Raw genomic sequence first — 26,663 nt, forward strand, 5'->3', positions numbered from 1 at the left:
GTTTGTATTGGATGGGTGGATTTGGGGTTTTGTTCTAATTAAAAGAGGGAATTGCATGAGAAATAGTTGGGCCTCGGGTTTGTAGACGAAAAAGAGTGTTAATATTTTGAATGACCTGGCTCAAAACGGCACCGTCTGGCCAGGTCATTAAAAACAATATTAAACCTCCTTCTTCTTAGCTAAATTCTACTGGGTGCTGCGCTGCAAATTCATGGAGTTCCAAAACCAACACGGTACCATGCAGTCAGGTGGTCCTCAACAATCTTCACAGATGCTTTTCCAATCTTCCGGAGGGTCCTGGGACCAACCCGGTCCTGTAATGGATCTGCCCCTGGTTACAAGTTGGTCAACTTGTAATCGTGTTTCACTTTGGTCTTCTAATTTAGTCCGATTGCCCTCCATTTGCATCAAGTGTCCCAATTACTATCTTGAATGAAACATTTAAACTCAAATATTAATAGACGAAAGTTACATAACTGTTACATTTGAACAATTTAAGTGGGAAGTTACATATTTGAATGACTAAAGTGAAAAACTAGTATAAATTCAAAAACCGCTGCCATAATTTACCCGTAACTTATACATCCTCAGTTAACTTGTGGTAAATTCATATGTACAGTTGTAAATTAGCTCCTTCCAAATTGTAAAAAAAAAAGCCATGTGGTGTCTCACATTTCGCGCATAATTTAAAATTTGTAAGTCACCTGTGGCCGCGTGTGTGGAGAGGCTAGTCATATCTTAAGTCTTTAACCGTCTCAAATAACAATGTATGATTAGTTTGAGATACTGCTAATGTTTTTTTTTTTTTTAGAAAACCTCGATGGTATGAGGGGAATTTTATTGATATAGAAAAAAAAAAAGGTAGACCTAATTAGGAGGACATAAACCTAACCCCTCATAATACAAGGAAAAAGGATAAAAAAAAATTCATGAAAAGAAGAGGGGACATAAACATTACCCTTCTAGAAACAAAATCAACAAAAGATACAAGGGAAAAGAGGGGGACATGAAACCTAACTTCTCTAAAGCCGAACCTAAAGGTCTAATCGAGATACTGCTAACGCAATATCTCAGGTATATACATGAAAATTTTTATAGCGTGACAAGCATAAATAATTTTTTTTTAATATGACAGTCACACCGTTATACGTTGCTACTAATTTGCATGTTAGAATATATGTGGACGATAAAGTATACTTTCCAAACTAAGAGACAATCTTCGATAGATGTCTCGTGAACGGTCATGTATACTAAGCCAATAAAGTGTTATCAGGTTGACACAAATGGTGTTTGATTAACCAAAAAACAGATGTGTGTTTGCGTGAGAGAGAGTATGAAGGTCAAAGACGTGACTCATTGCCACATTGAAGTTTTTCTTATGCTCCCAACCTAAAGTATACTAATAGTAAACAAAAAGATATGTTATGACAGTGTAACGATCACATTGAAAAATTTCTTGTAACGAATGCCATAAACTCTTCATAAACAACACGTGGGACGTTAATAATGGATGACTAGAATTAGAATCTAAAAAGCTAAAGTCAAGTCCTTTTTAAACCTCATAAAATCAAAAGCTGGTCTTTTTACAGTTGCAAATCTCAATCTCAGCTTGCTTTTGGGAGAGTTTGAACCATTCTCTTTCACCTTTAAACCTCGGACACGTTTCCTCCCTAACTCCCCACACTTGTGCCGCTTCCTCCTCCTCCTCACGTGCCACCACGTCCCCCCTCCATTTATATTCCTATACGAACTCCCTCGCCTCCTTCCAACGCCTCTCACTCCTCCCTCTCCCTCTCTCTCGAACTTTGCCCCTTTCACCTCCAATGGCTTCAGCGACACCCCTTTTGACGGATGAGCTCGACATTGTGATCCCGACCATCAGAAACCTCGACTTCCTCGAGATGTGGCGGCCGTTCCTGCAGCCCTACCACCTCATCATCGTCCAGGACGGTGATCCGACGAAGACCATCAAGGTCCCCGACGGCTTCGACTACGAGCTCTACAACCGCAACGACATTAACAGGATTCTGGGTCCGAGGTCGTCCTGCATTTCGTTCAAAGACTCTGCCTGCCGATGCTTTGGTTACATGGTCTCCAAGAAGAAGTACATCTTCACCATCGACGATGACTGCTTTGTATATCCTCTCCTCTTCTTATTTTTCTAGGTTTTCCAATCCTCTTGTTTTTAAATTCCTTTTTTTTTTCTTTTGGGTTTTTAAACTCTGGATCTTGGTTTTATTCGATCTTCTATTTCATACTTTTGCGTGAAATATAGATGATTGCATCATACATGGGGCACGTTCTTCTGTCACTATCGTTTTTTTTTTCCTTTAATTATATGTTTGATCACTACGAGTCTAGGTTTAAATTGTTGTTTTTATATATTTTAATTATATGAATATTGACGGCATTGCTTACACACCATCTAATACTGTAACATATAAAATGATATAAGCTTCCTCAATTTGTAGAGAATGTATGTCTAAAAGCACTATTGATGGCATCTAGTTTGATCTGAATTGACAATAATTTTTCAATAGTGATCGAGCTTATTTGGAATGATTAATGTTTGTAAGTGTATAATTAAACACATGAAACTGCTATATTTGACTTGTGATATATCACTACAGACAGTAGCATCTGTATGTACGTAGGTAAATCCCTATCTTAAATCAGTTTAGGTAATAGTCCCCTTCTCCTTAGATAGAGAAAATTGTTTGCAATAATTGTAATGACACTGATGGTATCTCAAACCAATCACACATGTTTTGCTTTTTAACTATCTCACATATCAATGTGTGATTAGCGTCCAATTCAATTACAGATTGTAATGCCTTTTAATTTTTCTTCATATTATTTTGTAGTTGTTTTAGAATATTGTTGCTACAGTGACATCCTCGTTGTATGAAAATGATTCTCCTCTCCATTCCCCACTATTTTAAATTTGGAATGGGCTCTAGATAAAGATATAGCGTATGCATTTGTTTTATATGCAACTTGCTTCTGTCCTTTCCTCCCAATTCTGAAGTACTTAATTTCAATTTGTTTGTACTACAACTGTGAAATTGTTAGCATATATTTTTAAGTGATCATGATTTTCTGTGTGTATGCTTATAGGTTGCAACAGACCCATCTGGCAAACCAGTAAATGCACTGGAGCAACACATCAAGAACATCCTTTCACCATCCACCCCATTTTTCTTCAACACCTTGTATGATCCCTTCAGAGACGGTGCGGATTTTGTTCGTGGATACCCTTTCAGTCTCCGTGAGGGTGTTCCGACAGCTGTCTCTCACGGTCTCTGGCTCAACATCCCGGATTATGATGCACCAACACAGCTTGTGAAGCCACTTGAGAGAAACACCAGGTAGACACGCCCTAAAACCTTATCTTTTGCATTGTACGCATTATGCAACATATGTTTCCTAAAATTATATGCTTATGCTTTCACTAGATTTGTGGATGCTGTTCTGACAATCCCAAAGGGCACATTGTTCCCAATGTGTGGGATGAACTTGGCTTTCGACCGCGACCTCATCGGCCCCGCAATGTACTTCGGACTCATGGGTGACGGTCAACCAATTGGACGTTACGACGATATGTGGGCTGGCTGGTGCACCAAGGTTCCCTTTCTTCTCTTGTTTTAACCATACAATATGCCCATATGTCTTCTAATTCTTCCATTGTTCTTTTTTTTTTCATGTGAATGATATATTATGTTGCATATATCGGTTAGGTCAGTTGGTTAGAACAATATGCCGTCCCAGATATTAACAATGTATGGTCATAAATATTTCAGGTGATAACAGATCATTTGGGGCTTGGAGTGAAGACAGGGCTGCCATATATCTACCACAGCAAAGCCAGCAATCCATTTGTGAACCTGAGGAAGGAGTACAAGGGCATCTTCTGGCAGGAAGAGATCATCCCATTCTTCCAGTCTGCTGTCCTTCCCAAAGACTGCACCACCGTGCAAGCATGCTACATTGAGCTCTCCAAGCAGGTCAAGGAGAAGCTCAGCAAGGTCGATCCCTACTTCGACAAGCTGGCCGACGCCATGGTCACATGGATTGAAGCTTGGGATGAGCTCAACCCTAATGGTCCTGGAGCTAAACTGGCCAACGGCAAGGCCAAGTGAAAAAAAAAATGATTAAAAAGTTGATTCAACTGCATTATGCTCTTTATATTTTTACTGTACTTTCTGGGATTATATCTTATGGTTAGTTTAGTGACTGTAATCTTTTGTTTTTTACCCTCCTCCTGAGCCACTTTGGTCATCGCTTCGAGTTGCATATCGACAGATGTAATTTTTATTTAACTTTGTCCAATGAGCTTAGTGCAATAAAAGTATGTAGTTCATATAGAATTCAAATCCAGAGATAAAATGTTTTCCTAGTATTTGAGCATATTTTGTCAAGCTTTCTACTATCTTGATCGGAAATGTCAGTTTTATACGTCCAAATATAATTTCTATTTTTCATTTAAGTCTTTTTACATGACGAGGTTGAAGACCATGTAATGTATTCCCAAGAGCCCGACCCAAGTCAATCTACAGTTTGACATCATTACACCATCCCGTTGCATCTAAGTTTCTCTCATTTGCGGGGCTCCTCTTCATTCGCTAATAAATATGATAAACAAGAAGGGAGCTCCAAGAGACCATATGCTCAAGTTTGAATTGTTTGCTGTGAGACAACTCAAACATAAGAGATAAGAAACCGGAACTTAACTGCACTGTTAATATCAGACAGAATTTAATCAAAATTGAAGTCAATGTGACCAAGATAAATTGCTTACAAACTCAAAAAAGTACGCAAACATAAATAAAAATCGTCTATCAAACTCAAAATTGCTGAAAATTAGCTTCTAATTAAATATAAAGTTGCCGCTCCAGTTGCTCGTCGCTGTCTCCAAATAAAAAGGAATAGGATGTACGGTGTTTCGGTAATGGGAGGATGGAGCTCTAGGCCAACTTGGTCAACAAACTTAAAACCGTTCATCTTCAATTTGGGGTGGGTTGATCTTCAAACTTTTGACGCTTGGCGTCATGTTCCTCGCCATCTTCATGGTTAAGATGTTCATTGACAGCCTCCGGACCCAAGAGAGAGATGTGTTTGCTGGTGATTGTACGACCTGCCCTCAGCTTTGGCCCCCAGTGCCTCTCTGGATTTGGAAGGAAGCGTGCTACCTTCTTGGTTTGTGCCTTGCTAAGAGACGCAACAGCTCGAGCAAAGTTAGCCTGCAAAAGAGAAAATGTCAAAAAGAGTGGTTAGCTAGATATCTCTCACTGCCCCTCTCGAACGCGCACATACACACGGGGTGATTTGTTCCATGAAATTACATGCACATAGCAAAAGAAGAAAAGGCAAATATAATCAGAAGAAACAAATAATCGTTATTAATATTCAAAAATGGGAGAAACATACTTGAAGAACAGGTTCCTTGGCAAGTATCACGGTTCCTGACTGATCTGCAGGCTGAGGTTTCACCGGGTGATTCTTCACCTACACAAAATAAAGGCACAATAAGATACCACACGCCCAACGCAAGAACTAGTAAATAGCACTAATCTCATAGAAAGTCTACATAATTTAGAGAGTAGAGACAGGAAAAGCAACAACAGAACCACACTGTTAATTGGGGAGTGGGAAGGAATCTAAGTGCAGGGATCTTAGAAGATTGTGAACTAGTTGAAAATTTTATACACGCATCACGCAAGAAACAAATGAGAGCTGAAAGTGACAGCTCACCCAACAGCGCATTATGTCCCAAATGACATCCATGGGAGCATCTGATTTCAACCCCAATGGGTTTACATGAGTTCCAGATATACGATATCCTGCATTGATCACAGCAGAACGGAAAATCACAGCAGATGGGGAAGTGCACTTAAGTGTGGCACAGAGGTTGTGCAGACTCAAGAACAAAGGAACATCAGGCAGTTCCTGCAAACAAACACAGACATCAGTGGAACTGTTTTAGCGCATCTAATTTATGTCTAATAGGATCAGTATTAAGACAAAGGGCACACCTCTGAAATTGTTGTTAGTACAGCAGAGATGCGATCATAAGCAGGATACCGCTCCTTCATAGACTTCACATCAGATAGTATGGAAGTCACCCATTCTTGATCATGAATAGGAGCAGACCATATAGGCCCACCCATATTGAATTTCTTTCCACAATCACTGCATTCTTGAGGAACAACGGGACCAAAACCTGGTAAATATCTCACACTGGTGTTCTGAAAGAATAAAGAAATCCCTTATCAGAAAATTATTGATATAAATAAAGGAAATAAAATAAATCCATTTATCAGAGCAGTCAAACATATCTAATACACACACAGGGACAAATATATGAAGATATTCCACAAGGGGACAAAGCTTACTAATAGAACAATAACTATGAGAGATCAACGTCCTATAATTGAAGTTAACTGTCCTATAATTGAAATATAACTGTCTTAAAAGGTAGTGTCAAACAATCAACCCTCATAACGGTCAATTTAACTTTTTAAAGTCATTGTTACAACTATAATTTAGATGAGGGGTTTACGTATAGTTCAGGAAAAGCAAGAAAATCAACTTTTTAAACATGATTTTTGTCATGAATAGATGAGCACAACCTAACTCTCAAGGTATATTATATCATCACCGTACCTTTGTGACAGTCCTTCCAATAGGCTGAAGATGAAAAGAATCGCAACCAATGCACTGATACACATAGGAGAGCTTAAGGGGAGTGTTCTTCATTGCACTTGCAGAACTGCAACCAATTGTTGAACTATCATACAACAGCAAAAGGAAGAAGTCTAATAGCTAACATTGAATGATATAGAAAATAGGTCACATACGAGTAGATACGAACAAAAACTCGGACATAAAAGTCCATCTGTACAGATAGCACAGGAACAATATATCGTTTGTATCGATTTGCATGACTCTGCATTGTACAAAGAAGAAATTAACTATGCACCAAAAAAAAAATTTATATATATATATGCACACACATCCAATTTAAATGAGTTGAAATATAACTTATGGTCCATTAGGGGCAGTCTTCATGTTTTTAAAGTCATTTGCCTATCGAGTTAACTAACTTCAAGCTAAACTTAATTGAAAACCTATAATTGTGACCAACACCATCATTACGCCCAAAAAAATACAGTAAATATTTGCTATAGAAAAGACATTTGCCAACAACTACATTACCAATACGAATGCAATATCAATTCTGCTTCCTTTCAGGCTAAATTGTTAAATAATAGGTTTCAAGTAGTTTGCATGTTCAACGTAAAATCTCTAATCAAGGACATGATGATACCTCAATGCAAGCTAGGAGGATCCTCAAAGCCATCTCGTGACAATATTTCCCTCTCAATGGATAGGAACCATATCTAATCAACAGAACAGTTTGAGATAGCTCAGTCCAAGAATCAGAATATATGCTTAATCAAAATCAACCAGCAAAAAGGTATGAGTGCTTACTTTGAATAGCAAACCTCCCCATTACCACCACATAGCACAGCCATATCAGTTGCCGTACACATTAGCAATCCTCCATCAACAACAGATTGAACCGCAGAGTCCAAGAAGACAGAGGGAGAACCATAAGGATCAAGATCGACCTGAAACACCAATAACCAGCAAAGAGTATGTTACTCTTTATGCTAAAAAGTATTAAATGATAGGAATCCGCACAAAAGAATTATCTCTAGGGAAGAAAGGAATAAGGGTAATCATTATCATTGTGAAGTGTGTGGGCCCGTTAATGAAACCAATTCCAGTCCATTCTTTATTCAAATAATGTCAGAATATTATATTTTATTCTGATAAATATTCTAATTTCTAAATGAGAATTCCTTGAGAAATAGCATAAACTATATAACAGCATAGGCATACCACATCAAATTCTTTTGGATGGGTGAGCATATGCACACGGGCATCAGCAAGATGTGATTCCACCTTTGAACATGCAACCGAACCATTGAACTTGATATTTCTCCTACAAGCTTCAACAGCATCTGCAGGAAGACAAATAGTGATAACTGTTCTGATGTTTACAAGTAATAAGAAAAGCTGATATGGATCTACAACTTGGGTATATCAATATGTATTTAAATAGAAACTAGAAGTCCATAATCTCATCTAATTTGGTCTATATGTCCATTAATTATTCCTTTTCTTTAAAGAACAAACAAAGTAACCTTCTAAAAGGTTAACAAAAAAACTGGCCATATGCATTTAAGTGCAGTAGTTCGAGAAAACCTAAAATCTACCTTTATCATTGTCTAGAGCAACAACTTGACCAATTCCTTCCACTTCACGAGCATACCTAAGAGCTCTTAAACCAGAAGCTGACAAGGCCTGTGAACGCAAATGATACAAAAGAGAAATGTGAATTTGCATCTTCCAGATTAAAGAACAAAGATGAAAGAAACTAATTAATTGATTCTGATCAAAATTCATGAAAAAACCTCAAGAACTCTTGGTGGCTTCAGTTCCCCATGCCATTTTCCCTCAGTGACCTTCTCTGGTTCTTCTGAAACGCTACATGGTTCATCTTGAGATACCTCTGCTGCCATTTCACAATCTCCATTGGTTTTTTCTTCATGATTAGCAGGCTCAATAGGTACTTCTTCTACGACACAGTTTGAAGCATCTTTGTCAGACTCCTTCACTGCAGTTTTTGTTTTCTTGGACAATCTTGCTTCATGCTCCTCCTTGCGTTTAGTTATGAATGTCCTCAGAACAGCAATGGATACGTCTCTGTTGTTAACCTAATTATTACACAATGGAACAATCAAGACTCCTGAATTACTAAATCTAAAAGTCAGCCAGCAAACTTAAGTGATTGAATGTATCCAATAAATAGTGATCAATAATGCTGAAAATTCAACAGTCACACATATCGCAAATCACCCCCTACATAATATTTACCATACTAAAAAAAACTGCTAATAACATAATCAAAACGGGATGTTAAGTATTGGAAAGCAAAGAACTTTGGGCGACGACTAGGTTAACTTGTCCATAGTGAATTTGCACTGCATATATAAACGGTAAGCAGAAATAGATAATCTAAATTATGAGCCAATTGAGCAACACATAATTCAATATATGAATTGGGTTTCCTTCACTTACATGCACCCAAATGCGAGACAAAATTAACATTTCCAATCCAAGGCTTCATCACACACATTCCTCAACGATTACTAATCAAAAAAATAAAACCGTTCGCATATCGAAATTCTTCGATTCTAAACATTAATCTTTCCTATTCCAACAATACTTCCCCAGCAACCAAACCCAAATTTTCACCAACTAACACTGACCCAACTGACTTCCAATTCAGAACAACTCAAAAACACAAAAAACCCTCAAACATTTCATCTCAAAAATCCCACCAAACCCAACAAATCCAATTCAAAAATCACAGAAAGGGAAGATTTTGGCACCTGGGTTTTGTTGTAAAACACTTGGTTCTTAGCATGCATGAGAATCTCAGCCTCTCCTTCCTTGATGATGGCGTAATCACTGAGATCGGTCGCCATTGTTCCTCCACTTCCAAGCAAAAAAAAAAAACAACCCCAAATCTCTTCCTTCCGAGAACAAAGTCAAAACTCTAAAAAGCAGAGGCTTTCTTCTTCGTCTTCCTCTATGGAACCCCTGGCCGGAGTCTGCGAATTTGTGCAAGGAGCCTCAAACTGAAGACTTTTTATAGGTAGACTGTAGACAGTACAAATATGCTTATTAATTAACCCTATCTTTTGCTGCTAATCGCGATTAAAGTTTTGATGTTTTGATTTTTCGGATAAATTGACGTTTCTTTTTCTTCTTTTTTCTGCTTAAACCCTAACATGAACGGGAAGTTGTAAAAGTGGTGCGTGGAGTGGGAGGGGATGTCGGGTCACCCCCTATCCGGGGCTCCAAATAAGAAAAGTTGTAAACAAAACCTTCTTCTTCTTTTTTAATTATTAATATCACTAAGCCAAATAGCCAAATACAAACATATTTTGTTATAAAACTGAGTCGTTTAATATAAATGTACGTATTTCATAATAGTTTGAGTGAGTGTGATACTTGTATATATGTATCAGACAACTTTAGTTTGATACATATAACATAAGTTATACAACACTAATAATGCACAAGAGTGAGTTCAATATGTTAAGTATCACATTTAAATTTTCTGACCACGGTAGGAGTGTGATTCCTATATTGGTTTCAAACTCACTTTTCTTGGCTTATTGTGGGAGGCCTAAGTTAAAAAATTTATTGGACAACCCCCAATAATGTCTCGAAAAATATATGTTATAGTGCATGAAATAAATCATTTCATGTATTAATGGTGTTTGTTTTTTGTTTACTATAAACAAAACATTTGTAACATGAACGGGAAGTTATAAATTGACATTTCTTTTTCGTCACTCACAATCTTGTAACCCTCCACTAAATCATCCTCATAAACATAATCTTTCCTCACTTGACGATTAGTGCAAGTCCTCAATAAACTTGTCCACTAAACGGCTCAAATTGTGGTGAGCTTATTGTTCTAGCAACAACAACAATTTTTGTGACATTGACCTCACCGTGCCTAAAAATTCACCCATTGGCTTACACTCCTTGACTCCACTGCTTGTGTTAGGTCCAAAATGACTGTCAATTTAGGCATTACGGTCATCTTGGGCTAAACAAAATGTAAATTGAGAATTAAGACAAAAGATTTAGTGGGTTATGTTGTAAGGTAATGTGTAAGGACTTTGTCTCCTTCACAAGTTTTGGGCTCAACTTATCCAAAAGAGCTTTGTTGCTATGTACACAAGTGATTTTCAGATGAGGAGGCCCATTTGGCAAAAATGCATAGCTCTGAAAAAGTGGATCCATAGTTTCGGGTCGCCCGAACTTGGTACACAAGTGAGTTTCGATGGATGATACTCGGTGCATGTTATTGATCTCGGTGCATGTTATTGATGATGTTAATATTCGATACAATATCGTCTTTCGCGTTATTGCCAGTACTTTAATGGGTCATTTCGACCCGTTTGTACCATAACACCAAATTTGGACATTAATCGACGGATATTATTGGAAAGCTCTTAACATCCTCTTACAAGTAATCCTCTTATTGACAACAGTAAACGCTCCCCAAACATTAAATTATACAACTCTTAACAATCTCCCTCACATAACCCCCTTGTTGATGTCATTTAGTACTATGGTCTAGTGGTATTCATTTTCCTTTTAACTTGTAAGTGAAAGGTCTTAGATTCGATTCTCACCAAAGACGAATTTGAACCATATTATTGCTAGTCAATTATGAGACTTATAAAGATCATCTTCAATGGGAGAAATGTATTCCATTTACTTTTCTCTCTTTGACTAACGATGTCGACCTTCAAAAGATGTAAAGTTACATCTTTATTTATATTTTCCGACCAAAATAGTTTTTTACATCTCGTCTATTGGAGAGCTTTTCAGCAAACCAAAAATACGAAATATTAACTTAATGCATTTTGCATCTCCAATTGATGATACTTTAACAATTTTCCCATAAGTCTTCTTCGCATTTCTAAACTTATAATTAGCCCAACCTTTTTGTTCAACATAAAGTAGGGTTTCGTCATTGATGAAGTAATATTACTCAAAGGGGTTTGGAGGAGCAAAAGCTTTTGTAAAATATTTTCTTTTCTTTCGGCCTCATCAAATCGTGCATTTCACACTGTAAATCTTTAAGCTTGACAAGATCTTGACACTCTTATCTAACCTTTCCAAAGATTAGCAACTAATATATAGTTTCTATAACCATCAATACCTACATATAGGCATAGAATGCATAAACAAATGAGTTAATACAATAAAGCACTTCTCAACTTTCCAAATTAGGTAATTAGATGAAGCCCAAAGGCCAGGTGTAGGATAGGTGAATCGTCTCCCCTCTCCTTTCAAAACTTTTTGCCCCCCCATTACACTAAACAATGGTGATTAAGCATGCAAATACTTTTGCACAGATGTTGAACCCTAGTTGGATAAGGGCTACTTTCCAAGGAGACCCACTAAATCATTTCGGCTTAGTTAAGAATTTTATGCTTCATTCATTTATTAAGAAACCTATTTATTAATCTTAAATAACAATGACAGATTAGTTATACAATGTGGCTTTGTGTGTTTATTTTTGTAGTGTTATTCACATACTCATTTTTACTTTTTACACACCCTTCTTAATTTTTGACCGCCGAATCGAATGAATATGAATGCATAATAGGTAAAAATAAGTGTGAATACCACTATTTTTTTTTTTTATCGATAAGTGGCCTTTTTTTTTTTCGTGGCTTTTGTTATGTAGAAGGTATGATCTAGTGGTGATGTCAGAATCCGGATCCTCTTTGTGAGGATCCAGAGGATCCGTGAATCGTGTTCGTTCATCGTTCATTGTATATCGTGCGGTCAAAAATCATTTTAAAAATTTTTATTTAAAATTAAACATAAATAGTATCTGATAAAAACTGACCACATTATGTGCGATGAACGGAAACAATTCATAAATTCCTAAGGTTCTCACCTAAAGGATTTGGAGAGGATCCTGTTGGGTGATGTCATATAGTAAATGGAGTAGGGCTCGACGAGCCAGCTGTTGTACTGGGATTGGTTGGAAGTGTTGAGATGGTTGAGACCCATGTCTCAACACGTGTACTCAGGTTTGTAGAGGGAAGGGGGTCAATTCGATTTCATGACATGATGAGAGACAGAAGCAGAGATTCGATTCAAAGATCTTGACTGAGATCATCAATGTATTAAACAAAGCAAAATATATTCAAGCCACTGATTCAGAGAGAAGATACTTACCATGTGTTATGTGTGTATATAACCAGCATTGTATTAACCTACCCATGCATTGTGCAATATAACCAGCGTCCCATAGAATACAAAGAAAACAAGCAAATACTACTTATTGAGTTAAGCTGAAAGATGGTAGCTATGATGGGTTGGGGTGGTGTTGCAGAACAAGGATGGAGGAAAGGTTCTTGGAGTCGTGAGGAGGATAAGCTGCTCAGTGAATATGTCAGCTTACATGGAGAGGGAAGATGGGGTTCTGTGGCTAGGTCTACAGGTAATAATTAACCAAGTTAATTAGTCTAATTTTTTTAGCTTTAATTTTGGATTAATTGATAGTCTTAGACATGCATGTTCAATTAGGGTTTTCTTTTTATTTTCAGGTTTGAAAAGAAGTGGGAAAAGTTGCAGACTCCGATGGGTAAATTATCTGAGGCCAGGACTAAAGAGAGGGCATATAACACCTCAGGAGGAAGACATCATCGTTGAATTGCATGCTTTATGGGGTAACAAGTAAGTAATAAGGACAATACCCTAGCTAGCTAATACTCTCTCTCTCTCTCTCTCTCTCTCTCTCTCTCTCGATTAAATATTTTCCAAGTACAGTCAAATATATTTTTCTGATGTGAATTGTTATATGAATTTACAGATGGTCTACCATTGCAAGATACATGCCAGGGAGAACAGACAATGAGGTAAAGAACTTCTGGAGAACCCTTTTCAAAAGGAAAGAGAAATGCACTCAGAAGCAAGAGAAAAGAAAAGCTCAGATTCTTGAAGCAAAACAACAACAATTAGAGGAAGATCAAAACATGAAAACAAGAGCCACACCGCCACCACATCAAGATTTGGAAGCCTGCAGCCGAGGAATGCTAAACAATATGAATAATACTGATGTCCATGAAACACAAGCAAAAAGGCAAGAAAACATGGAGGAAGACAAATATTGCATGCCTAAATTGATGCACCAAGCAAGTGTTGAATTTTGGTCAGATTTATTAGGAGAAGGGCTTTATATGGGCAAGCTCTGGAACTTGGACGGCGTAAATGGTCGAATGGATCCGCTGCAACACACAAGCTTAGACCAGTGCAACAAAGTAGCCATGCAGATCAAATATCAAGGGATTACTGCAGCAACTTTATCTACTGGAGGGGAATCAAGCAATATATCAATGCACAATTGAAGTGAAACTAAATCACCTGCTTTATTTTGGGGAACAGGACATTCAAACACAATTCTATAACGGAGGAGGCTACATCTACTAATTAGAAATGCTGATCATTCATTAGATTGGTACTATATTTATTTTTATGTCGCCAACTGATGAACCTCGATCTGATCCAGCTAGCTAGCTATCAGAAGCATGTCTATAAAATTCTATATATATATATATATATATGTCGCTTTATGTTTCAAAGCGTTCTTGTACTATTGTTAATTTTGATTTGCATATATGATAAATAAGAGGTAGTGTGATCTTTTGTATCCATTAAACTTGTTTTAGATGAGTGCTCAGTACTGAGGAAGAAAACAAAGTATATATATAGACTTTAAATTAGCTTGAAAGAAAACACAATTTTATGCAGTGATCAACGAAAGACACTGATCACCGAGCCTGGTAGCGCAAGTTTGTAACTAAGCAGGGCATTAAAGCGATTGATGGGTGATGGAATCTTGGTCAAGCGAGGCCATGGGTGTTTGAAATCTGTTCACCACTCTTGTGAAGTCACCTTAAGCACGCCCTAAGCCCCTCGGGTTAGTAGGGGCATCCCACCCTTACGAGTGGGGTAGTAAACAAACGAAAGACACTGATCTGTAACCAAATTAACAATAGAAACAATTTGTTTTGCAACAATTTAACCAATTAGTTTTAAATGGAAAATTATTGGAGATTGATAGAGAAAAAGTATCGATTTTATCACTAGTAACCCCAACCAAGGGGACTGAGAACGCACCAATAGCTGAACTGATCAAAACCTCATCAAGGACTAAGTCAGTTGTCTATATACAAAATCGAAGCTGATCACTACCACTTATAAGTATATAGCTTTTGAAAGCTAATTGACTGTTGACATGAGGTAGGCAGGCATGCGAACAACCGACTGATCGGTGAAACCAAAAGATAAAAGGTCAGATCAGCCTGCCCATATACTACTATGTAATTGCTGTAATTAATCAGTTAATTAAGAGCTTAGATACATGCATGCAGGTACATCGTTGGTACCTCTTTCTCACCGTGATACAAATCTGACCGCTTCTTAATTAAGTTTACCTTATCACAACGTTGGTAAAGAGGTAAACAATGATAACATTGAATCGTATGCACTAATCAATCGAGTCCTTTTCAGCAAAGAAAAGAAAAGAAACCGAGGGGGAAATCAATAGTAAAACTCCGGATGTAGAGGTAAACGATCTTAATTGTTTGAATCAACCGATATTCATCCACGAATAAAGAATCAAACTATTATTAGTTATGGGCTCGTAGAATTCTATCTAGCAAGAGAAGAACACGGACTGCTTAACACAATTGTTAAAATGTACTTGGGCTGATAGATTAAACCCGTAATTCTAAAGCCCAGAAACCAAAAAAGAAACTTAAAAAAAATGGCCCATGCAGGTCTCGAACCTGCGACCTTCGCGTTATTAGCACGACGCTCTAACCAGCTGAGCTAATAGGCCATTGTTGTCCAATAGCACCAAATTATTTGTTATGTTGGAAACTTAAGTTTCAGATAAGGAGCTTTTTCACTGATCACTTATCAGCATGTTCTGGTCGACCGGAGAGGAAAGCAGAGAGACAGAGAGCAAAGCAAATGGATAACATAACGGCGAGCGAGCTGGCTGGATTTGGTGTCGGAACTCTGCTCCTCTGCGCCACCATTGCGGCCCCGAAAATCGACGCTTTCATCTCCGCCTCTCAGCGCAGGTAACGTTTACTAATACCCCCATTTCATAATTCTTCATTAAACACTAGTCTTCCTAATGATTTTACTTATTAATCTTCAACTTCTGATTAGTTTCCAAGATTTGTAGAAATACTCCATGTACTAATGAAAATTTCCTATCTGCCTCAATATAATTAGACGTTTTTGGTGACTTGAGTAATGTTAGATACTCCAAATTTGTTCACCAAATGACGTGACAGTGTTTGATTGATTTAAATTGACATCCGCTTTAGACCTTATTTGTTACGAACAAGTAAGGAGCTCAACGCATACACTGTCATGTTTGAACAAATTTGGTGACTCGAGGATTATTGTTCTAATTTATGTTTTGTGTACGTCAAACCTTTGAATGTTCAGTTCTTTGGGAATGTGCAAGAGATGTGGCAATCTGAGGTTGATAGCTTGCTCAAGATGCAAAGGAATTGGATTGATCAAAGAAGGTGAAATGCTCGGATAAAATCTCATCGACGACATGTATGAATCGCTTGGTGGTGAAGGATCGAAACTAAGATCCATCTCTTGCACCAAGTGTCAAGCTAGAGGTCATTTTTCGTGCCCCGATTGCTCTAAACCAACATCTGTTTGAGTTTGCTTGATCGTGTAAACTAAAACTTGATCAGGCCATTTGTGTTATCTTAGAAAGATTAATCAATGTTAAAGCTTTCTTCGCCCTCAGTCACCATACTTGTTTGGTACCAGTGATGTAGGCCAATGAAATTTATGAACCCAAATTAGACAGTAGAGATATAGCGGTGCATAATCCATATATATACATTCTGAATCTTTCTGTACTTTCCCTTTTCGTCGAATATTCATCCTTGATAACATGCTTGAATTTGTTTGATGTCTTTATGGTCCTATGTTGTTCTTGCTTTTCGTGGAATATTCATCTTTGATAAGCCTTATATAATGTATGTGCTTGAATTTGATTGATGCCCTTATGCTCCCGGTTGAATGGTGGAGCCTGAGAATTTAGTAGGGGGCATATGTTATACACAAGAAGTTACCATTCATCTGACCTTCAGATGGGTTTCCCTCCTCTCATTCCGTCTGCTCCTGCTATTTATCTGATATTTGGCCTCAGTAGGCCCATACAGTGCCTCAACTCTCAAAGGGTGCCCGATGCACGCCTTTGATAACACCGTCATAACTTTGGTTTTGATTAGAAGTGATATCGTACGGCTTTTTCTTCATTCCCTCCACCTTCGCACCACAGTTCTTTTCTTTGATCTAGGAATTTAAGATATCCGGAATGTGTTGTTGTAAGACCAAATGGTAGACTGGACACTGATGCAAGACTATTAGGAAGTGCCTTGCTATCTGGAAAGAGAATGTTTTTGCCAAAGATAGCAGCTCACAAGGAAAGTATATATACCCTTTGAAATTGGTAGGAAGGCTGGTTTAGGGGAGGGGCCGAAGGGGTGATATTTACTGTATGTGGTTGCGCTTTGGCAATTTGCCTTTAGGGTTCTAAAATCTGCAGATTTCGTAAACACTCGCACTGATACATTGAAATTATGCTTAGATATATTGATGGGGTATTGTAAGTGACAGAATGGCCTTGCATTTAGCATGTGTTGCTTTGATTCCCAGACATGCTCGCATGTGTCACGGGCGAAGCTTAAAGCACGGTACTATTGTGTTTGTGGGAGGAATCATATCGCATTTGTGCTTTGCATATTTCCATGCATGCTTATAAATGTTGCGAAGTGACAAGGCACCTAGAACCAGCTATTGCCTGTTGGTGCACTGAGCAGCAGTGAACTCAGGGCCCAACTTGACTAAGTTCACTGAGATGATAAATTCTGCTATGATGGATTTGATATGTGCCACTGTTTTATGACCAATCGAGATCTTATCCGGATCTTTGCAGTTTGGAGCCAACGGATCAAGAAATCTGGAAAACTCATTTTAAATCTTACAGCCTCATACCCAATTCTATTGGTTCACCTTACACAAATCAAGAGTCTGGATCTCTCTCCCCTTCTCTTAAACTGTTCAAATTACTCGGTCCGTCAAATCCGTACTGCGAAATTTGGAGGGAATCTGAATTACAACATTGCGATTAATAAGAACCGTGCTTTCTCTTTCGGGGAATAACTTGCATCACATGAACCTGAATGAACACAACGAAATAATATGGTATAAGAATGTCGTTGTGTTCATTCGGGGACAACAAAAGTTAATCTGTTTCCGAATTGTGAATACTCAACTTGTATTGGATATTGGAGCTCTCATTCTTCCCTAATATAGCAAGGTAATATACCTTTCTTATATTGGCAACCTAAGCTAAGAAGATACTTGCACACTTGATGGGAGAAGGCTAAGAGAACCAGAATTCAAATGTAATTTGGTTATTTGGACAAGATTTGTAATGCTATTTCAGAAAATTCTGATGACTTTGTAAAGAGAAATAAACATAAATTGTGGCCCATCATAAATTTGGAATTAAAGGAAGAAAAATGGCATGGCCTCGATTAAGAACATTCATCTATGCATATGAGATCATGAGTTTAATTCTTCACTCTCTTCATTATCGCTTTAATTAAAAGATGTGAAATGCCACACCGGGCCTCATTTGGTGGCTCAACCTAGTCAATACTAGACTAAGCTTCGAGTTTTGAGCAAGGATGACTAGGGTACTAAGATTGAGCTTTGATTCGGGTTCAGTTGTGACACACATTTGAGCTTGGATCAAAGAATCCATGTCCCTCCTATGTTGGATTTCATTTCAAGATTATTATTACGGTCCGAAATGCATTTAAGTCTACCAAACACTAAATTCTCGTTGGTACAAACCAATTTTATCAGCAAACATGGTAGGTGACATAGATTAGCCACTTGAGATTACATTCGAGTTCAAATCAACTTCTGCACAAATTAGAATAAATTAAAACTGACTTTCTCCAATGAAAAATAAAATTACAATATTTCCCTTCAAATAATGAGAACTATTTGACTTTGAACATCTTACAAGGTACAGTGTTACTACTAGTCTCCTAAGACCATTTTTACTATTAACCTTTTACCATTTACTGTGTACGACAACGTGAATTCCATAACCAAAAAGCATAATCAAACGGGCAAACGACTACTTTCAAGCTTTCAAGCTTTTCCCCAGCACGCGTCCGACAAGACGTCGACAGCCAAAATTAAGCACCCAGTAACTCCTGTTTTTACCCCTGTCGTTTCGCGACACGTGTCCGCGCAGAGCATTTTACTGTTCGAGGGGCAAACGCCGTTTGAGAGCGTACGGCGGTTTCGCCATCAATCTTGTCCGTCACCTGGCACTGTTCTGACCCCCAATAGGCGGTCGACACGTAGTCGGTGGATGGCTGCTTTGACACTCCTCTTGGGCCTTGGAAACTGGCGCTTCTCTGAGGTCGGAACATAAGACGGACTCTTCCTATGGAAACGCGTGTTTAACTGGTTTATCTCCGTTTTCGACTTTGCCTTTCTTGGTTCTAGCATTGTCTTTTTATTTATGATTCAATCTCGATTGAGTAATAATGTGGTTCAAATTTGTATTTGACGAGAATCAAATTTAAGATCTCTCACTTGCAAATAAAGATAAGTATCATTTAACCGTAGTACTAGAGTGTAGTCAAACTCGTATTTGAGAGGATTTTAAAAGATTTTAAAATCCTAGTGTAGTCAATTAAAAGATTTTAAAGGATTTTAGAATCCATTTAAATCTAGGTGTAGTCAATTAAAATATTTTAAAGGATTTTAAAATTCATCCAAATAAATAAGTGGATTCAAAAAATTAGATTTTGTAGGATTTCAATAAGTTGTGGATTTTGTGGGATTTGAGAGTAAAAGTATATATAACCAAGACTAAAAAGAATTCAACCTCACCCCCTAGGATTTCAAATCATTCCACCACAATCCATTCAAATTCTTTAAAATCCATATGAATTTTGTAGGAGTCTTTAATCTTGTTAAATCCTATAAAATCCATCACTTTTAAAATCATTTAAAATCTTAATTTGACTACACCCCCTAAGTTTGTTCATTGATTTTTTTTTCTTTAATGATAATGTTCATTGTTGGTTGGCCTTAAATATGATTAAGCATGGATTAAACGTGAGGGTTAACTTTAGTTTTTTAAGCATTTAACTTGCAAGGAAAATAAAAACCATGTGAATTTTCTATCCTAATAACCCATTAGATTAATTTTTTTGTTAAATACTGGGGCTAGTAGCCCATCAAAAGAGAGAATTATAAAATAATGTATCGAGATCGAGAGATCTGATAATATTTGCCATTACGAATTGCTTACAAGAAAGAGATTGCTCAAGCTGGCCATTTATAGGCAAGAAAAAATTCATCTTGCGATAAATATGTTGAATACATTTTTTATAAGATATATTAAACGAGAGGGCATTTAAACATGACCTCGAATGCATGAAAAACACTATTAAATTCTTAACACCTCGAGTACAATTCATTCCTAACTTGTTATATTTTAAATCAACACAATTAATATGTACAGATATCATTCCGCCTAAAAAATAGTTATATTTTGTAGGGGAACATTTTTGCTCACCACCATAAACTATGGTGTATGCTCACTATACACCTAATCAATTGACATGTGTTCTTTCACCTAACTCTAGTTAACTTTCACATTAAATGTTAGTTTTTCAATTTAAAAAAAAAATTAACCAAGATTAAGTGAAATGACACGTGTCAATTGATTAAGTATATGGTGAGCATACACCATATTTTATGGTGATGAGCAAAAATGAATTTTTGATTTTAATTTATTTGAGATACGATAAAAGTACGCGGGGAATGAAGAAAGGTTGAATGAGGGTGAAGAAAAAATAAATAAGGAAGAACGAGAACAAAATACTGAAATGTATTTGGTATACCTCATATCTTTCACCAATCTTCCACCACTCTTCTCTATATTTATATAGCCCTTATTCTATCATACATTTCATTATACATGCCCTTTAAGGGAAGGGATTTTTATTTCTTTTTAAATGGAGATTAGTTGTGGGACTCATTCCATATCGAACTTTAACGATTCGAACCGTCTATTTTGTATATCTCGATTCATAGGTCATCAGTGAAAAAATTCAATTCAATCCGAAACCATTTGTCCATTTAATTGTTCCGATAAAATTTCAATGTTTATTGGAACATAGTTTCGTCAATTTTTTTGAACTCAATTAGATGCCTCAAATATTTCCAATTTGGCTAATATTCTGCAAGGATAATCTATGAGGTGCAACTTGAAAAAATAGACGTTTAGATCGTTGAAATTCGATTTGTGGGCCCCACGACTAATCCCCATTTTTTGAAAAAAAAATAGAGATCCCTTCCTTTAAAGAATCTTCATCTATACATACACACACACACACACATATATATATATATATAATTAGGTTGTTCATTGTGTTTCATTACCAATATTTTATTATGACCGGCTTATTTTTTAGGGTAAGTTTTGAGTCTAGTTGGACGAAAATATAGGCTTATCCATAATGTGTATCTGAAACACAAGATGATATATATACTCAAAGATCTCTCCTACGTGTACAATTCTTTAGATATACAATTCAAAACTGAAGAGGAATAATTTAGATGGGTTCCACATACTGAAAAATTGTACTCATTCATCTTTAACTACATGCCCATGCATGATTGTGGTTTACAACTTTAAAAATCTGTCGTACTTACCAAATTTATTACTTTAACTCTATGGATTCTTATATTTCCCATAAAAGAAGCGCCATCCAGTCACTTCTCATGTCACCGAAAAATATATATAGATGTTGTCGCCTAAATTTAAAGAGAGAAAGAGAGAGTGCCGGGCAAAAAATATCGAGAAGGGCTGGAAGAATTTTGGGATACAATTTATTATGCCTAGTGTCATTACTTATATAGGTCACCTAAATTTAGAGAGAGAAGGAGAGAGAGAAAAAGAGAGTGATGCTGAGAATATAGAGAAAGGCTTGAGGAATTCTGGAATATGATTTTTTATGCCTAGTGTCATTATTTACTGTAAATAAAGAAAATAACTTGCCTTCCAAGTAATATAAAGTATAATTGGGAAAAAAAATTTAGATTCCAAATGATTCATAATTTATCTTTACTTAGGATTTACACAATCGCACTATTTTTAATATTAATTACAATAATATAACTAATTCTATTGTTGATATTTATTATTTTAGCAGACTAATTTTCGCCATTTTCTTCTTAATTATTATATTTTGACCTAAGCTAAACCCTAAACCACGAAAATACATTACGTGAAAGATCACGCATGTCAAGAAGGATCGCATGCAAATCGCAATATGTAGTATCGTAAATCGACATTTTAAAGATAATATATGTGTTAATATATGAAGAAACCCTAATTATTTTGTCGAGGGAAAAGAATGAGGATAATACATGTGTTTTCCTACGGATAACCTACTTGTTCCCCCACATACGATTAATGAATCTTTACCGTCCCAACATCATAATCAAAATTATTTATTCTTTTTTATCATCATTTAAAGATTATATTTGCAAAATATCATTCAATTTGAAGATCGTTTAGTCACCATACATATCAAATCAATCAACAATTTTGGTAACAAGTAGCATCCTCTTGATGAACTGTTTATTTGTTTTATGCATATGAATAACTAAAAGATCTCCAAATTGAATATTTTGCATACCTTGATCTTTAGATGATGATCAAGATAATGAATTATTTCAATTATGATGTTCGTCCAGTAAAGATTCGTTAGTCGGAAATAAGGGGACAATTAAGTAAGTCCCTATAACACAAGCATTGTCCAAAAGAAAAATATCTTTCCAATGACATTATTAGCCCTTTTGTAGCAATTGAGTGATAGCGAGTTGTGGGGACGCATGGACCTCAAAACGTGAGGAGGTTGGTAATATTCTTGTATTCCAGAAACTGATCTAATCTAATTTCTGAAACCCTCTATTTTTTGTTCAATAATTTATTCAGAAACCTACCCATCAGAAGGATATATATACACCCACCTGCCTCCTAATTTTTTAGTGTGTTAGGAACAAAACTCGGTATACCTAGTGTCATAATACAAGTGGTTGAATTTTTTTTTTCAAGTATCCAACCACTTGTATTATGACACGTGATGTAACATGTCGTGTTCTGGGCACACTGAAAAAATATCTCCCCATTCTTGAGTATAATATGAATGCCCTTTGTGTATCAGCAATTCTGGTTTAACCTGTGGTCTAAGCAATGTAGCATTTCTGGCTTTGTAGAAAGAAGTAAAACCAATCCTTGGCATTCTATTTATGCATCTCGTTTGACTTTGTACTTTGGTTTTACACGTACGACCTCGTTATAATGTCATAACTGAATGATCGATGATCTAATAACAAGCATGAAACTTTTTATATTTTGGTCTCTCACAACTTCACGATGGTCCTCACTCTGTGTGAAAATTGCCGTAATCATGCAACCCTATTAAATGTTCTGTTCTAACCTTTTGTTCTTGAAATGCATCTTTCATTCTAAAATGGTTGTTCATTAGTTCTTGTCTCTTACATTTTTGTGGTCATACATTATTTGGGGTATTTAGATTCTCATAAAAATAAGGCATTAAAGAAAAAGAAGTTTGAAATTGAGATTTCTTTCAACAATGTGCCGGAAGAAAAATACAACTAGACTAATAACTCGTATGCACATTGATCTTTAGACTTCCAACCAAACAAAATAGACTACTACAAAGTCTTTAAGCCACAATTGTATTTCTTACAATGTAATCAATAAATGTAACACTTGTAACATTGTTTACTCTTGCGGCTATAAATTTATATTTAGGAGTTGAAATGTCTCAAATTCTTCGTCACATTTCTGATTTAAACAACCTATGGATAAGTTCTTAGATTATGGACATTGCATATATAATTCATAGTTCATACTATACACATCGTTTGGGAAATTTTTTAAATTATCATACGAACTTAGACATTTTTTTCAATTTGTTATATGAACTAAAATTTTAAGGGATTTGTCATATTAATTTTTCCGAAATTATTAATAGGTCATCTTATATCCTAACACAGTTAAGTTTTTCATCCAAAATACTTGCACATGACTTGTATTAGGGTTATTTTGGACATTTGACTGACGGAAAAAAGAAATCAAGAGAAGAGAAAGGAAAGGTAGAGAGAGGGGTTAAAATAATAAAATGAATTAATAAAATGATAAAAACATATTTGGATCTCAAAAATAATGTAGTCTGCAACTTAATTCGACATCGCACCAGACGTTTCATTATTCTTATACTACTTAGTCCATGTCAAGTTCAATTCAACTTAGTCCTTGAAGCTAATACAGTCCGAAATAATCCCGTGTACCACAACACCCTAAGGCCATATCCAACCGAATGAGGGCCAAAAGGCTCCCTTTAGCCCTATAGTCCTGCAAGAAATTATATTTTAATGAACAGTGCTAGGCCATATTTTATATCATCTCCAACCGAGGCCAAACATAATTTATTATTTTAATTAAATTAATATAGTTAATTAAATTAAATTACCATATTAAAATAAGATTTTCGAACATATTTTGAGTGCCACTTGTCGCCAAATGAATAAACTTCCGGATTTCTTATCTTTATATAATCTCAATAATTTTTTTGATAGGATTTCGAGTGACACGTGTCGCTAATGTGAATAACTCTCCAAATTTCTTATCTTTATTTAATCTCAATAATTTTTCGGATAGGATTTCTAGTGACATGTGTTGCTAAAGTGAAGAACTCTCCAAATTTTTTATCTTTATGTAATCTTAATAATCTTTCGGATAGGATTTCAAGTGCCACGTGTCGAGATATAATTGATTGTGCAAAATTTAGATAGGATTCTTATATATGTGGCATTCTTATCTTCAACTTTCAATGTTGTAGGAATGTTGTAGGTATTTATAGGAAAAAAATTAGATTTTATTTTTTTTAAATTCGTCCAAAAAAAAAAAATTCAAATTACAACGGTAACCTGACGGCAGCTAGCTGGCATCATGCTGACGCCAGGTAGCCGTTGGCATTCAAATAGGCTGAGCTTGAGTGCTCACAAGCCTTTTGGTCTAGCATTCGGTTGGAGACGGTTTTCATGTCATTCCGAGCTAGTTTTGGCCCTATAACCCTTTGGACGAGTCGATTAGAGATAACCTAATGTTTTAGAGGCCTTTTGGTCTAAGAAACCATTTTATTTTTAATTTCTAATTTTTAAAAGAAAGATCAGGCCAGTGAGACACAAACACGTGAGATCTGTTTTAAGGTAGGTGACGACGATCTGCTACCTGTGAGAACAGTATATATCAAGAAATCCATTTTGACTCCAACAGATTCAAATTACCCACGCGCCCTACTGCGTGTGTAATACCTCCCAAACTCATTTGTGAAAAATGATCTTCTTTTTCTTTTTTTTTAATCCTTATTTCATACAAGCAATTTTGGGGGTAAGATAGATTCGAACTCAGTAGTTTGAAAGCAAGATAATGCTCTTAATCAACTAAGCGAAAATTTCTTTGTTAATGCCATTTAGAAATGTTTTTTTTTCAAAAAGAACGTTTGTTCGCAAATTCCCTAATGTGATTAGGATGGTTTTTAAAATGAGCCTGTAGACGTCACACTATACACTACAATCTATATGAACCTAAAATAGTCACACGAAGCTTCAACTTCTTAATTCATGCTAAATTTGTATCCCTAAACGACAACTAATTACAGAGTTTGTCATAATATTGCAAGTATGGCTTTTACACACCTCAGAACCCTTACATCATCTGTCCAGTCATCAAATTAACAAAGATTCAAGCATCCAAACAGTTAAAATATAGATTGAATACAATTTCAAAACCTCATAATGTAATGAGAAAGTGAAAGCCACAATTTTGTAATCACCCTAAACATGAAAAGTAATATATATATATATATATATAATAAAGGGTAAAAGTTAGGCTAAGACTTACAATAATCAATCATAATAATTTAGTTTGAACTCGTCATTTAGGGAAAACCACAATGGACAACCAAAATAATGATTTCATGTTGCAAAATTGTTAATTAGTAAATTGTATAAGAGAAATGCTAATGAGACTTTTTTAAAAATGGAACTCTCCATGAACTTTCCGCCACCTTATTTTTTTGACACAATTCATGTGCCAACATCATAAAATATTATGTTAAAAACATGAAGTGACGGAGAGTCTATATAAAGCCTCAATTTAAGAGAATCACCTTAGCGTTTCCCATCATATAATTTCACAATAGTACATGTGAGCTTTCATTTTCACAAAAGTCTTTTCCTACAAAAGATATAAAGACACAGCCAAACGCGCTCAAACTGTGATTGGTTGTAGAATTCTCTCAACACAAAAGAAATAGTACAAAACAAAAATAAAATAAAATAAATGAAATAAAAAAGGAGATTTTATATGAAACTGGAAAGAACACCAACCCTAAATTTCATTTCAGAGTTTCTGGGTGTAGATCGGAACCTGAGGTTAAAAGATAAGCCAAGACTCAAGAGATAGAACTACAAGACAACAAGCTCTGATCTTTCTCTCTTCTCTCTCTCCCCCCTCCATATCTCTTTAGGGTTTTCCAACTGAGTGAGTATCTAACTTTCTCTTGTTTTTTCACAAATTTGGTTACAGTTTGGTACTGACCTAGAAAAGGAGGATTATTTGCACCAAAGAGAGAAAGAAGAACAAGAAAGGGAAAGAAAATATTGCCAAGATCAAAACTTTTGGTGATTAGATGCACAAAATTAAGAAATATATACATTAAAAAAAGGGAAAGAAAAATAATTAAGGGGTTTGTGGGTGTGTGGGGGTGGTTTTTGGGTGGATAATATTTTTAGTAATTAAAGAC

The 26,663-nt window shown here is 36.1% G+C and overlaps 4 protein-coding genes and 1 non-coding gene across 5 annotated transcripts; 3 read left to right on the forward strand and 2 right to left on the reverse strand.

The window, feature by feature from the left end:
- Positions 1 to 1,601: 1,601 nt before the first annotated feature.
- On the forward strand, positions 1,602 to 4,367 carry LOC103442443 (UDP-arabinopyranose mutase 3). Its single transcript, XM_008381226.4, has 4 exons — positions 1,602 to 2,135; positions 3,118 to 3,368; positions 3,456 to 3,624; positions 3,801 to 4,367. The coding sequence occupies exons 1-4, from the start codon at positions 1,824 to 1,826 to the stop codon at positions 4,137 to 4,139; spliced, it is 1,071 nt and encodes a 356-aa protein (XP_008379448.1). The 5' UTR covers positions 1,602 to 1,823; the 3' UTR covers positions 4,140 to 4,367.
- A 377-nt stretch (positions 4,368 to 4,744) lies between these two features.
- On the reverse strand, positions 4,745 to 9,918 carry LOC103442444 (tRNA (guanine(26)-N(2))-dimethyltransferase 2-like). Its single transcript, XM_008381227.4, has 12 exons — positions 9,462 to 9,918; positions 8,481 to 8,783; positions 8,283 to 8,370; positions 7,906 to 8,027; positions 7,492 to 7,631; positions 7,328 to 7,400; positions 6,858 to 6,946; positions 6,664 to 6,769; positions 6,033 to 6,245; positions 5,752 to 5,946; positions 5,428 to 5,505; positions 4,745 to 5,240 (listed from the first exon to the last, which is right to left on the reverse strand). The coding sequence occupies exons 1-12, from the start codon at positions 9,555 to 9,557 to the stop codon at positions 5,004 to 5,006; spliced, it is 1,740 nt and encodes a 579-aa protein (XP_008379449.2). The 5' UTR covers positions 9,558 to 9,918; the 3' UTR covers positions 4,745 to 5,003.
- Positions 9,919 to 12,948: 3,030 nt separating this feature from the next.
- LOC114827090 (MYB-like transcription factor EOBII) lies at positions 12,949 to 14,153 on the forward strand. Its single transcript, XM_029108713.2, has 3 exons — positions 12,949 to 13,114; positions 13,221 to 13,350; positions 13,487 to 14,153. Exons 1-3 carry the CDS (start codon positions 12,973 to 12,975, stop codon positions 14,019 to 14,021), a joined length of 807 nt encoding a protein of 268 aa, XP_028964546.1. The 5' UTR covers positions 12,949 to 12,972; the 3' UTR covers positions 14,022 to 14,153.
- Positions 14,154 to 15,443: 1,290 nt separating this feature from the next.
- TRNAI-AAU (transfer RNA isoleucine (anticodon AAU)) lies at positions 15,444 to 15,517 on the reverse strand. The gene has a single exon. It is a non-coding gene; the product is annotated as a tRNA-Ile (tRNA).
- Positions 15,518 to 15,578: 61 nt separating this feature from the next.
- LOC103442445 (uncharacterized) lies at positions 15,579 to 16,627 on the forward strand. Its single transcript, XM_070805355.1, is given in 2 exon segments — positions 15,579 to 15,764; positions 16,141 to 16,627. Coding segments are annotated over 2 exon segments (342 nt in total). The 5' UTR covers positions 15,579 to 15,651; the 3' UTR covers positions 16,370 to 16,627.
- Positions 16,628 to 26,663: the final 10,036 nt, after the last annotated feature.

The sequence above is a fragment of the Malus domestica genome, chromosome 09 (genome assembly GCF_042453785.1).
Source record: "Malus domestica chromosome 09, GDT2T_hap1".
Taxonomy (NCBI): Eukaryota; Viridiplantae; Streptophyta; class Magnoliopsida; order Rosales; family Rosaceae; genus Malus; species Malus domestica.

Excerpts from the sequence above, each read along its gene's own strand:
- LOC103442443 (XM_008381226.4), top strand. The coding sequence starts at position 1,824 with ATGGCTTCAGCGACACCCCTTTTGACGGATGAGCTCGACATTGTGATC. Across the intron at positions 2,136-3,117 it reads CCATCGACGATGACTGCTTT|GTTGCAACAGACCCATCTGG; the intron begins GTATATCCTCTC and ends GTATGCTTATAG. Across the intron at positions 3,369-3,455 it reads CCACTTGAGAGAAACACCAG|ATTTGTGGATGCTGTTCTGA; the intron begins GTAGACACGCCC and ends TGCTTTCACTAG.
- LOC103442444 (XM_008381227.4), bottom strand. The coding sequence starts at position 9,557 with ATGGCGACCGATCTCAGTGATTACGCCATCATCAAGGAAGGAGAGGCT. Across the intron at positions 6,246-6,663 it reads TTGGAAGGACTGTCACAAAG|AACACCAGTGTGAGATATTT; the intron begins GTACGGTGATGA and ends TTATTCTTTCAG. Across the intron at positions 5,241-5,427 it reads CCAAGGAACCTGTTCTTCAA|GCTAACTTTGCTCGAGCTGT; the intron begins GTATGTTTCTCC and ends TCTCTTTTGCAG.
- LOC114827090 (XM_029108713.2), top strand. The coding sequence starts at position 12,973 with ATGGTAGCTATGATGGGTTGGGGTGGTGTTGCAGAACAAGGATGGAGG. Across the intron at positions 13,115-13,220 it reads TTCTGTGGCTAGGTCTACAG|GTTTGAAAAGAAGTGGGAAA; the intron begins GTAATAATTAAC and ends TTTTATTTTCAG. Across the intron at positions 13,351-13,486 it reads CATGCTTTATGGGGTAACAA|ATGGTCTACCATTGCAAGAT; the intron begins GTAAGTAATAAG and ends ATGAATTTACAG.